Below are 13,445 nucleotides of genomic sequence, written 5' to 3'. Positions count from 1 at the left end.
AAACATGTAAAAGAAAAAAACTTGTCAATGTTTTTGTCATTTTAAAATATTGAATTGCAATATCAGAACAATCTCAAAGGTGTGTTCCATAAACTGATACAAGAGCCTCAAATGATATTCATTAATGAGTATCACATAATTTAGTAATGTAATGAGGTTGTTAGAATTTTATATTCATCATATCAAGTGGTATGGCAGGAATGGACCGTGGGTTAAATCACTTGTACGGAGGGATGTTTCAACAATTAGAGACCATCTCTGGCTTTAATTACTGGACATTCTTATTTTGGACATTGTAATGATTTATTGAACAAAGAGTAACACATTCACACAATTCATTTATCCTTTAAAATATTTAGTAAAGCACTTGCTAGACAAAGTTTATGGTGATCACAAGCAATACTGAAAGTAATGTAATTTCAAATTAACATTTAGAAAAAGCTTATAAATAACAGTAAAATATACATAGATTGTATCAACAACTGAACTCTATTACGCTAAATTATTATTAAAATTACAACAAGATGGACAATTTAGCATGGATTAGTTACAGCTAGTCTCTCTTTTTATGTCACAAACTAAAACATGAAAATCAGTTAAGCTGCATGTATTCATACATTTACGGACTGGAGCTTCATTTATCAGGCCAACCTTTGAACGATCAGTTGGCATCAGAATCCTTGACGTTAAGGCCAAGCATATTAGAAAGGCTCAGTGAATATTTGTCATTTTCATCTGATGTAGAAATATCAGGTACAGTCAGCCCCAGCGTAGACTCTGGTTTGTCTACTTTGAAAGTGCCTCCTCTGACCAAAGACGAATCTCCTGCACCTGTAGATGTATTAGCATCAAGACCTGCGCCAGTGTGTTGTAGGTCAATATCAGTTTTCTCTTCTGTTGGCGACACATTCACTGAGGACGCCTTTTCTCTTGCAATTTTCAATCTCTCCAAAATGTCAATCTTTTCTCCTCCTTTTGCTGTTGCATTCACTACTGGCAAGCGGATTCTTTTACTGAAAACAAAATCCTTCTCCTCCAAGTCAGATTTTATTGAGCTCAGTGCTTCAGTAATTCCTCCAATGCCATCAATGTTGATTTGGGGCAGTCTGTGGAACTTGAATACAGGAACCTCCACCACATCAGAGTCAGAGCCACTCCCCTCAAGATCTGCACTGGCATTAGTCTCAGGAGATTTTGTTTTAGATCCAAAAAGACTAAACTTTGGGATCTTGAAATGTGGCATCTTGGGCTTCTCAAGACTTGCATCTACATCTGGAGCTTTCACATCTACATCAGGTCCTTTAATATCACCTACATTTGGTGCATTCAAATCTACTGCAGGAACAGAGATGTGTGCATCTGTTGTAGGCATATCTGTGCTGACTCCAGGTACCTTAATTCCAGCCTCAACTGTGGGATTAATACTGGGAGCTTCTACTTCAGGACTTGAAAGATCAAGTTTTGGATGATTGTAATGTGGCATTTTAAAGTCACCAAGGTGGGTATTCAAATCCAGATCTGGAGTTTTCAACTGGATATTGGAATCTTTGAGAGCTGCTTTTGGCAGGTTGACATCCAAATCTGGAGATTTCACATTGGCATCGGGTGCTTCTAGTTCAATTTTTGGCATACTCGTGTCTATGTTTGGTGCTGAGAGACTACCACCAATTTTTGGTGGATAAAGGTTGACATTTGGTGTTTTCAAGCTGAGATCAGATGACTGGAGGTCAGCTTTTGGCAGATGTAGACTGGGTGCCTTGATATCAGTTTCAGGAAAACCAACATTCACGTTGGGACCTTCAATCTTTGGGGTAGAAAGGCCCAGGTCTGGTATGTTAATGTTAGTTTTTGGTGCAGAAAGATCAATGCCTGGAGTACCAATGTCTCCCTCAATTTTGGGGGCTGAGAGACTCAAGTCTGATGCTTTTAGTTCAACATTGGGTGCTGTCAAGTCTGCATTGGGTAACTTTGCATTTACATCAGGAACAGACAGACCTAGATCTGGATGTTGTAGATCAGCATCAACATCAAGATTTGGTCCTTTCACTTTTGGCGCCGATGTGCCAAACTTTGGCCATTTTATTTGGGGAAGCTTGATTTTTCCTGCATGGGCATCAACCTCTGGAGCTTGAATGTCTACACTGGGCCCTTTTAGATCAGCTTTCGGTAAATTTACGTCAAGATCTGGTGCATCAAGACCACCATTAACTTTTGGTGCAGACAAGGAGAGAGGTTCTGCTCTGAGGTTTGCACTAGGTGCATTCACTTCAGCTTTTGGTGTATCAAGACTTGCATCAATATGAGGTGTTTTTAAATCAGCATCCACACTGGGACCCTGGACATGTGATCCTTTGAGTTTGGGAAATTTAAATTTGGGAAACTTCACCTTTGCATCAGGTGCATCAAGATCAAGATCTGGACCACCAAGGTTAAGGTCTGGGCCACTGATATTGGCGTCAATATTTGATGCAGAAAGATTAACATCTGGTGCACTTATTTCTGCATCAGGCTTTTTGAGGTCCACCTCTGGTATCGTCACATTAGAGTCAATATCAGCCTTTGGACCTTTCAGTGTGCCAAATTTGGGTTTCTTGAATTGGAACCATTTGAATTTTCCAGATGGGGCTTCAATGTCAACATCTGGAGATTCTACATCAAATTTGGGGGCTTCCAGTTCAGCTTTTGGTAACTTTAGATCCACATCTGGTGCATTTATCTCACCATCCATATTTGGAGCTGAGAGATTCAAGTCAGGGGTTGAAACACCAGCATCTAAATCAACATCTGGACCATTAACCTTAGGACCCGAGATTGACCATTTTGGCTTTTTCATAGTGGGCAATTTGATCTTTCCAGATGGAGATTCAATGTCTACATTTGGTGCTTCAACATCGGCTTTTGGTAAATTCAGATCAGCATCAGGTGCTTCAGCAGACAGACTGAGGTCAGGTGCCTTCACATCAGCATCAACATCTGGGGTTTTCACCTTTGGCCCAGAAACCAAGAATTTAGGTTTTTTCAGTGTTGGGAACTTGATTTTGCCAGAAGGTGGGTTTATGTCAGCATCTGGTGCTTTGATATCAACGTCAGCTTTTGGTAAGTTCAGATCAGCATCAGGTGCTTCAGCAGACAGACTGAGGTCAGGTGCTTTCACATCAGCATCAACATCTGGACCATTAACCTTAGGACCCGAGATTGACCATTTTGGCTTTTTCATAGTGGGCAACTTGATCTTTCCAGATGGAGATTCAATGTCTACATTTGGTGCTTCAACATCGGCTTTTGGTAAATTCAGATCAGCATCAGGTGCTTCAGCAGACAGACTGAGGTCAGGTGCCTTCACATTAGCATCAACATCTGGACCATTAACCTTGGGACCCGAGATTGACCATTTTGGCTTTTTCATAGTGGGCAATTTGATCTTTCCAGATGGAGATTCAATGTCTACATTTGGTGCTTCAACATCGGCTTTTGGTAAATTCAGATCAGCATCAGGTGCTTCGGCAGACAGACTGAGGTCAGGTGCTTTCACATCAGCATCAACATCAACATCTGGGGTTTTTACCTTTGGCCCAGAAACCAAGAATTTAGGTTTTTTCAGTGTTGGGAACTTGATTTTGCCAGAAGGTGGGTTTATGTCAGCATCTGGTGCTTTGATATCAACGTCAGCTTTTGGTAAGTTCAGATCAGCATCAGGTGCTTCAGCAGACAGACTGAGGTCAGGTGCTTCGGCAGACAGACTGAGGTCAGGTGCCTTCACATTAGCATCAACATCTGGACCATTAACCTTGGGACCCGAGATTGACCATTTTGGCTTTTTCATAGTGGGCAACTTGATCTTTCCAGATGGAGATTCAATGTCTACATTTGGTGCTTCAACATCGGCTTTTGGTAAATTCAGATCAGCATCAGGTGCTTCGGCAGACAGACTGAGGTCAGGTGCTTTGGCAGACAGACTGAGGTCAGGTGCTTTCACATCAGCATCAACATCTGGAGCTTTCACCTTTGGCCCAGAAACCAAGAATTTAGGTTTTTTCAGTGTTGGGAACTTGATTTTGCCAGAAGGTGGGTTTATGTCAGCATCTGGTGCTTTGATATCAACGTCAGCTTTTGGTAAGTTCAGATCAGCATCAGGTGCTTCAGCAGACAGACTGAGGTCAGGTGCTTTCACATCAGCATCAACATCTGGAGCTTTCACCTTTGGCCCAGAAACCAAGAATTTAGGTTTTTTCAGTGTTGGGAACTTGATTTTGCCAGAAGGTGGGTTTATGTCAGCATCTGGTGCTTTGATATCAACGTCAGCTTTGGGTAAATTGAGGCTCACGTCAGGTGTACTAATCTCCCCATCAATTTTTGGAACTGAAGCATCTGGTGGGCTTAAATCTGCATTGAGGTCCATATCAGCTTTTGGCCCATTAAGTTTGGATTTTTTCCACTTTAGATGAGGCCAGTTAATTTTTCCTGAAGGAGCATCAATGTCAGCGTCTGGGGCATGAACATCTACACCCGGGGCCTTTAGCTCTGTTTCTGGAAGACTCAACTCAGCATTTGGTACATTAATGTCACCCTCAATCTTTGGAGCTGAAAGACTTAAATCAGGTTTCTTTAGGTCTGCATCCACGTCCAAGTCTGCTTTTGATCCTTCAAGTTTGGGCTTCTTCCATTTCAGGTGAGGCCAGTTGATTTTACCAGAAGGGGCATCAACGTTAAGATCTGGGGTTTGAACATCTAGATCAGGGCCTTTAATATCAGCTTGAGCTGAGCCAACATTCACATCTGGGGTACTTAGATCACCATCAATCTTTGGTGTGGAAATGCTGGCATTAGGTGTGGACAGATCAGCATTTAAGTTGGCATCTGGTCCTTTGAGTTTTTGATTTTTCCATTTTAGATGGGGCCACTTGATTTTCCCTGAGGGTGCCTCAATATTAGCATCTGGGGCCTTTACATTTACATCAGGACTATTCAAATCCACTTTTGGCCCATTCAGCTCCAAATCATTACTTTTCAAATCTAACTTTGGAGCTGACAGGTTGAGGTCTGGTGTCTTCATACTTCCACTGACTGAAGGAAGACCTGGATCACCAGAGACATCAATGTCTGCTTTTGGTGCATCAAGATCAGGTAGATTGAAGTGTGGCATTGTGAATTTCGGGGCCTTGTGTTTCATTTTGCCTTCGACTTCTGGTTTGTTGATGTCTAGTGTTGCAATGGGAGCGTTAAGATTGGGAGCTGAGACACTGATATCAGGTACTTTTAGGGTTCCACTTGAATCTGATTTTATGTCTGGCATCGTAAGCCCTGCTGAGGGCATTTTAAATGTGGCACCAGCATCAGTTGATGGCTTATTTAGGCTAAGACTGGGAAGGTCTCCATTAAGAGTCGGTTCACTTATTTTTACCCCCAACCCTTGTGCATCATTAAGCTTTCCATTCAGGCCATCAAGGGAAACGGTTGGTCCCTGAGCTGATGCATCCAGCGACAGATCCTTCTGTAATATCTGTTGGTAATTAAAAAAACAAATTAAAGCACCAACTTTATGATACTACTATTAACCAAAATTGTATTCTGAGCAGCACAAATCATGTCCAGTTCATCTGCACTGCAGCAAGGTGGGGGTAGAAATGGGAAATAGAAGATGTCATGGACAAATAGGATGGACTAGATTTTAAGTAAATCACCACCACCTCACAAAACGTCCCCATACATCAGGTCACTTGCATCAGTAAAAGTATTCTCTGAGCTACAAGTTTGCATATATTGTATGTTGAAATAAGCAAACTGACCTGTCTTCTTAGAAAGCACTGATATGCTTACTATTGCTTAATTTTGGTAACAGTTTCGGGAAAAAGATTTTTACGTAGGGGATTTTAGGCTTCACATATGCAGTTTTTAGAAAAAGGATTTAATGTCTAACTGGATATCTTTTCAGATATATTGTGATTTGACAGTTTATTGAAATACTGAAAGTCAATATTTCAACAGTTCTCACACACAAAAACATTTAAAAATGTATAAATAAAAACATATTTTATGGTCTTTCCTATAATAACATAAACCAAATGTTCCCCACAGCTTGATGCTTACCTCTGCCGAATCTTTCAGACCTACTCCCAAAGAGCCAAGGTCAACACCGGGGCTCAAGTCCTTCTTTGTCAGAAGATTTATGTTGCTTTTGTATGGCTCCAGCACCTTCAAGATTTCCATCACATCGTTTTTCTCAAGTTTATCAAGTTGTATTGTTGCTGCAACAAACCTTTCTCCTGAAACAAGCAGAAATAATGTCACATTCTTTTTTTCTATTAGTGCTTATTGAATTTTCAAAACTAACAAAAATGAATCTGAAATGTTTATCTTACCACTTTTTGGAGAGATTGTGTTGTCTTTGATTCCTGCAACAACAACTCCTTTCTCAGCGTTATCCAGCACGAGGCTTTCTGAGAAGCTTGCACTCTTGCTGTCCTGGTCCTTTGACAGTGGTTAGAATACACAGTATGAGATTTTTACATCAGGCACTGTTTACATTTTTGTGTATGATTGTTAGCCACTGTATGTCTAACATGGTTATACTTACCATTATTTCTATTACATGCACATTCACATCACAGAATTCATATGACAATTCAAGTGAATGTGGGAACTACAGCAATATTATCTGTGAAACAAAAGAAAGCAGAGGGAGCTTTTACTTAAAGCTGACACCGACTAAGTAAGATGCAGAGAAGCAATGCTGAATGTCGTTTTTGTAGGTAAAAGTAAAATCAGAACATTTTATTTTTTCTAAAAGCTGTACTCTTTCTGATCTCTCATCACAAACAATGCAGCAACATGCAGCTTTCAGCTTATTAATAAAAACACTGGTTTAGGTATACTGTAGGTGCAGCTAAAAAATAGTGTGTGTCACTGTTTCTACCCGTGCAATAAAATTTTTGTAATACCTGATAATACGATCCACATGGACACACACAAGTGAAACGCGTTTTGTTTTTTTAAAGAAGAGCTGGTACTTTTATTCATTTTTTCCTGACTCTGAACTGACAGAGAAACTCTGACGCCCACAAACCACATTGTCTCACACTTCAGGAATCTAAAGCCTTTGCCAGGTTTGTTAAGGTGAATGTATGCATCTAAACCAGTTGGTTTGGATTCTGACTGACACACACACTGGATTCGACCACACCTCAGCACGTTTGCATATAAACACTAACTTAATTCACTTGCAGCACTGTCGAATAGAAAATGAGGGAGCAGGTTTTAGACATGCTGTGATAAAAAACCTAAACTCAAGAGCGTCTGCTTCATCAGGTTTATACTGTCCAGCAGAGCTAAGAGTCAGCCGATCGTCAACACCATGCTTTTAAATTCAACTCAAAAAAGAAATCAGAAGTGGTAAAAACAGTCACTCAAATTGAAATACAAACAGGACTTCTGAAAAAAACAAAACAATACTTACAAAACTAACTGCTAACTATTGATTATTATTGGCCAACACCCACTGGTGATAACACAGTCCACCCCAGGAGTTCTCTTTCTTTAAATATAGAAACTACTAACCAGTTAATAACCAGATGACAGTAGATAAATCTAATTCTTCAGTGAGAGCTCAGAAAACTGTAGTCATATGCTCACTGATGCTGTTTCAGGCATTCTTGACTTGCAAGGAAACTGGGCAGTGGTTTTAGGCTCTACCTTATGGTTCCCCAAACCAGAGATGAGCAACAAACAGGAAAGGCAGTGAAGTCACAAGACACTTCTTAAAAAACAAATTGCATTGCCGTTAATAGGTGTATCCAGGGTGGCAACGTTTTGAGAAAAAACTTCAATCAAACAGGGTGTGAGTCCAGTGACAGCAGACTTTGGCATGCCCACAGTTGTGGTCAACCCGTTTTAAAATCTTTACGCCAGACAAACTCTGCAGTTTGGTGCTGACATACAAGTACAACAATTTAATAAGTTTAAAAAAAATCAATGACACCAGAGGCAAAACATAAGCAAACGCCTGGTCTTTAAATGGCTTCAGTATTAATTCAGACTTTCCACCCAAGTCTGTGAGAGGACTGGGGTCAGTCTCAGTACTCGAATGAAAACTTTTTACTCTCCAGAACATAAATGTAACTGATGTTAAGTACAGAGATGAACCTATACCAACTACAATGTACATTTTACTGAAATGCAATTTTTAGATTATGAAATGAATAAACATTAAGGTTTGTTTTTTTTTATCAAATCTCCTCCAATTTATTCCAATCATAGATTGTGCCATAACAACCAAACTGAGATTTGATGGACTTACCGCGTGCCAAAGACACCGTCTCCTTAGGAAAGCCTAGGGCCAGATGTCTCCTCTTCAGTGTATCACTGCTGCTCTGTGGGCAGGACGAGATGAAGCTGCCAGTTGAATACCTATAATGCAGGCAAACAGGTTAGGCAGCATCAGGACCGCCTCTTTTGGAGCCCCCTTGCAACAAATCCGCACACACAGACACACACCCCCACACACCTTAACTTCAGACTAGGCCTTTAGGCAGCCGAAACCTGACTAGAAAGCACAAGAGAAAGATGTATGAGTGAGAAACACCACTCCTTATCAACAGGACTAACCAGGTCCACAAAGGTACAAACAAGCAGCAACACTTGCTTACACTTCATTTTGCCTCAGTGTCTGTTTTTTTTTTTTAAACAGTTGTTGTTTGGTAGTTAAAGACTCCTGATTATCTACATTCCTTAAAAACTGCCATATTTAATGCTGCACTCGTTTTTATTCATTTTGGTATATTTGTACATATTTAGTACACTGAAATTTAACAAGAATAATAAGTAAACGTGATTATGTTTCAAGCTTGTAATCCAATTTTCACAGCACAATGACCTGATGAGGTGCTAGGACAGCAGGATTAAAAGCGTGTAAAAACTGAAACAGATATAAATGTTCTTGTGTTTAAAAACATCCATTTTCCCCCAGTTGCACCAACCTCTCAGAGTGCTTTAGTCTTTGACCACATTTGACCATACCTTCATATAGAGCTGTATTTTGTATACTTCCAAGCACTTTGTCTACTCCACATCCATGGTCAATTTAGAATCAAAAACCTAGCATGTATGTGTTTGGTGTGTAGGAAGAAGGCCCAGCGCCCAGAGAAAACCCCCACAGGCACAGGGAAAGCATGCCAGCTCCACAAAGAAACACTTGTTAATGGTTTCACAGGCTTAAAAGTCACACAATTGGCATTTTTCTTTACAGCTAATGATTGTCAAACGGGCTACAAGTAAACTTCTAACAGCAAGAGTGCACACGCTTCAGTGTCAGTGAACTCAACAGTAAAAACTAACAAACCATGAGTCCAAATATTTCCAGTGTTTGTGCTAAGCTAACTGATAGCTAGCTTCCTAAATAGTTTGTAAAGCACTTTGAGTGGTCTGTAAGGCTAAAAGCTGCACACTCAGTTTGCAGCATCCAAAGAAATATGTCGGACACACTTTCTTAAACATGAAATTAGGTTCAACGCAGGACTTTTCATATTCATAATTTAAACATATTCTGAGAGCATGTAGACATCATAAACCTCCAACAAATACAACATTGAAATAATGTTTAGTCTTGACCATTCACTACTTTATAATGAGAATGTCATTTTTGCATTACAACATAACACAATGGACAAACATAATATAAATTATTTGCAATTAAATTTAACAAAAGTCTGCAACAACAACCTTCAGCACACAGCCCTGGGACCAGTATGACACTGCTCCTCTTGGAGCTCAGTTACAGATACTTTCTCTGAAACCTTTTTTTTTGGCTGACAGTTGGCCTGTGCTGTGCAACACCCCCACACTTCCACTGCTGATTTTACTGCCTCAATAACTTGTCGGCTGACCGACTGTGAGTCTGCCTTGTGTGTCATGGGCCTGCCATACTAATAAGGTGCCACTTTGTTTAGGTGTTAAAATAATTCTGTCAGACATTTTCGGAGAACAACTTATAATGATGACGAACTGGAGTGGCATTTTCCCACAAAGCATTTTAGCTATTCTGCAGAGAATGTCACCTGAAAAGCCGTACCCGACTGTGCAGCAAGTCACTACCCAACCCATGTGACCAATTAATACAATGTGATGACTGTGTAGAAGAGACACTCAGCAGGGTGTTGTCTATGTGAAATGATAGCAAAACACAGATCAACAGAAACTTGAATTCCCAAGAAACAGGAGGAGTCACTTCATGTATTACAATTTTACTGTGTCTATTTCTTTAAGTGAGAGAGATCATTGATCACACAAGGGCCAAGCAGAGCTCCCGTCATTCTGATCCGTCCTTTTCTTCAGCTCCATCTGAGAGAAACACCTCTGGAATATTTCTGAAGGTGATAAACCAACCTTACGTTTCTAACAGTGAAATAAAGATCAACCAGAAGTGAGGGACAATTCCTGAGTATAAAAAGTATAGATTGCAATTTTCTGCTAAACCTTACAGATTGTTTCTCTATGCTGAGGATTACCCCCAACTTAGACAGACTTCAGCAGTGTGACAACATGCCACAGAGCATTATTGGAGCATTAAAATCTCTAGTGGCTGCCACTGTAGCTGGTGGATATCTGGATAATGGATGTAAATTTCCTTCGGGGTAAATAAAGAGTCTATGTATACCAAAACTTGCTGTTTCATGTGCAGTCATCAATATGTTTCTCTTGCTGTCCACAAAGACCGTTTAGAGTCATTCAGACATTACTGATCAGCAAAACTTTTACTACAAATGCACTACAAAACAGGAAGCAAGAAGCATCTGGTACCTAACTTCAGCCTCCTGCTGACAAATTCTAATGCAGATACCCATTAATGCAGATTACAGTTGATTCAGTGCAGACATTCAGAAGATCTGTCCTTTCTCCTGGTTTATAATAATTGCTGTAGGGCTCAGTGGCCAAACAGCATCTCGAATACTGCGAAACAGTATGTCAAACTGAGGCACTCGCACAAGGGGCAAACTTCAAAACAGCAGTTGTGGTAAATGTGGCTCCTTCGCTGAACACATTACTCAAGCAGCAGGATGTGCTACAAAAATCATCCTCCACTTACATCTGTGTGGGCATGTACGTCTGTGTGAGTCCTATTTTCATTTGTATGACCACACCAACCTTAAATGGAAACAAATGTGTAGGTTCAGTTTTCGTCATCACAGCCCTAGAGGCTCTTGACTCTGAGGTGAGATGAATCACTTCATCACTACTCTGTATTTACGTTTTGAGGAACTAAATCCACACTGTATACAACAGGGGTAGGCAACTCAAGGCCTCGAGTGCTGTGTCCTGAACCGCTGATTTAAATGGCTAAATGACCTGAAGTTCTCCAGAGGCCTGCTAATGAACTAATCATGTGATTCAGGTGTGCTGACCCAGGGCGAGATCTAAAACCTGCAGGACACCGGCGCTCGAGACCTGGAGTTGGATATCCCTGATATACAGTCACTAATCAAAAATCTCTGGGCTAGTTTCCAGGACTTAAGATATGTTTTACGACTTTCCATTTGTGGCTGTTGATATCTAAAATATCCTGTTACAGAGCATGACGAGTCTTTTTTAATGAAATAACTTTAAATGTTTGCCATATGCACGAGAAAGGATACATAGCCAGGACTGTCACCAAAAGGTTTGGGTATGCACTTCATAATGTACACAGGGCTCGCAAAATCGCTAGCCCGACATCCCGGAGCTAGCGATATCTCCGGTCGGGCGACCAAAATCTATCTCAGCCCCGGCCGTCGGGCTATATGATAAGCCGTCGGGCTATATGATAAGCCGTCGGGCTATATGATAAGCCGTCGGGCTATATGATAAGCCGTCGGGCGGGGCTGAGATAGATTTTGGTCGCCCGACCGGAGATATCGCTAGCTCCGGGACGTCGGGCTAGCGATTTTGCGAGCCCTGATACATATTATTTTTATATCCATCAGTCATTTTAATGGTCTACCTTTTAATTACACATTTACTCATGTAGACCTTGTTAATACTGGGTTGGAACCCCTTTTTCCTTTAGAAATCTCTACATTCTTTGCTTACCCGTCTCATGCCGTAGATCTGACAAAGTACTAGAAATATTCCTTTGAGATTTTGCATCATACTGCCACCATAGCAGCACAGTTGCAGCTGCACGTCCACCGTCAAGTTCAGGAAGCCAATTTGAGATGATTCGAGTTTTGTGACATGGTGTGTTATGCTTCTGGAAGACTGTGGTCTCACAGGGATAAATGTGGTCAGCAACAATAACCATGTAGGCTGCGACATCTAAACAGTGTTCAGTTGGTATTCAGAGGCCAAAATGTGCCAAGCAAACATCCCCTACATTGTGACAGCACCAGTCTGAACCACTCATACAAGACAGGACGGATCTTTTCATGTTGTTTTCGCTAAATTCTGATCCAAAAATCAAAACTCATCAGACCAGGCAACGTTTTCCTATAGTTCCACTGTCCAATGTTGGTGAGCCAGCGCCAACTGGAGCCTCGGTTTACTGTCGTTAACTGCTGCAACAGTCCATCTACTTCAAGTTTCAATGTTTTGGACATTCAGAGATGCTCTTCTGCATACCTTTGTTGTAACGAGGGGTTATTGAGTTACTGTAGCTCAAAGCAGTCTGCACAGTCTCCCAGACATCAACAACATATGATTGCTCGCTATAGACTATATATGGTTTTTTGACAATTCCCTGAAAAACTTGGAGATGGCTGTTTTGAGTTGATCTGAGTTCATAAAATACTCAGATCAGCTCATCCGACCTACTTAAGGAAAGGATGGTCATTTGGACTAACAAAACCTGTCTGTTACATCAAAGTACCACTTATAAAAGACAATCTTAGCATCCGATGTATTTCAAAAGAAAGGTGGCCACTGACTCAAAATATGTTTGTTTGGTTTGTTTTTTAAGAGGAGTTCAGAATAAGGCACCAGGCTGTAAGCCATATGTGTTCAAACTTGTATTTTCATTTGTTTTGGCTTTGAATATATAATTAAAGGAGAAAATTACTGACGGCTAAATCAACACTAGTTTGATAAACAGAGAAAAACCTATTTTGACTTACACTTGCGACGTGCACTGTGCAGCACAACAGGAAACTCCAACACCATCAAACAATGATTTGGAACAGCTGAATTCAGTCAGACTAATGGGCATGGGAAGTAAAAACAAAGGAAACAACACCGGGAATCAAAATGTCAAAATAAAACAGGAAGTACACAAAAAAGGGTTAAAAAAAGAAAGAAAGAAAAAAGAGTAAAACATTTACCAGAACAGGAACTGAGGAATGTATAAAAGACAAAATTCAAAACTTCAAATAGCCATTTTTAAATATTGGATCACTCAATTGTAACAAATCAGTAACATTCAATTCAATTCAATTCAATTCAATTCAATTCAATTCAATTCAATTCAATTCAATTTTATTTATATA

The 13,445-nt window shown here is 40.4% G+C and overlaps 1 protein-coding gene across 4 annotated transcripts; it reads right to left on the bottom strand.

The window, feature by feature from the left end:
- Positions 1-13: 13 nt before the first annotated feature.
- Positions 14-13,140, bottom strand: LOC146375499 (uncharacterized). 4 transcript variants are annotated; one of them, XM_084949008.1, is made up of 7 exons: positions 13,077-13,140; positions 8,294-8,403; positions 6,575-6,655; positions 6,360-6,468; positions 6,088-6,263; positions 3,496-5,500; positions 14-3,144 (listed from the first exon to the last, which is right to left on the bottom strand). In XM_084949008.1, exons 3-7 carry the CDS (start codon positions 6,575-6,577, stop codon positions 662-664), a joined length of 4,776 nt encoding a protein of 1,591 aa, XP_084805134.1. In that variant the 5' UTR covers positions 6,578-6,655; positions 8,294-8,403; positions 13,077-13,140; the 3' UTR covers positions 14-661. The 4 variants fall into 4 exon arrangements, with proteins under 4 accessions (XP_084805134.1, XP_084805133.1, XP_084805132.1 ...); XM_084949007.1 differs by having other exon boundaries at positions 14-3,723; positions 3,967-5,500; XM_084949006.1 differs by having other exon boundaries at positions 14-3,912; positions 4,135-5,500.
- Positions 13,141-13,445: the final 305 nt, after the last annotated feature.

The sequence above is a fragment of the Perissodus microlepis genome, chromosome 13 (assembly GCF_051167445.1).
Source record: "Perissodus microlepis isolate ML-2025 ecotype Zambia chromosome 13, ASM5116744v1, whole genome shotgun sequence".
NCBI classification, from domain to species: Eukaryota; Metazoa; Chordata; class Actinopteri; order Cichliformes; family Cichlidae; genus Perissodus; species Perissodus microlepis.
This window is presented reverse-complemented; position numbering and strand designations above follow the sequence as displayed.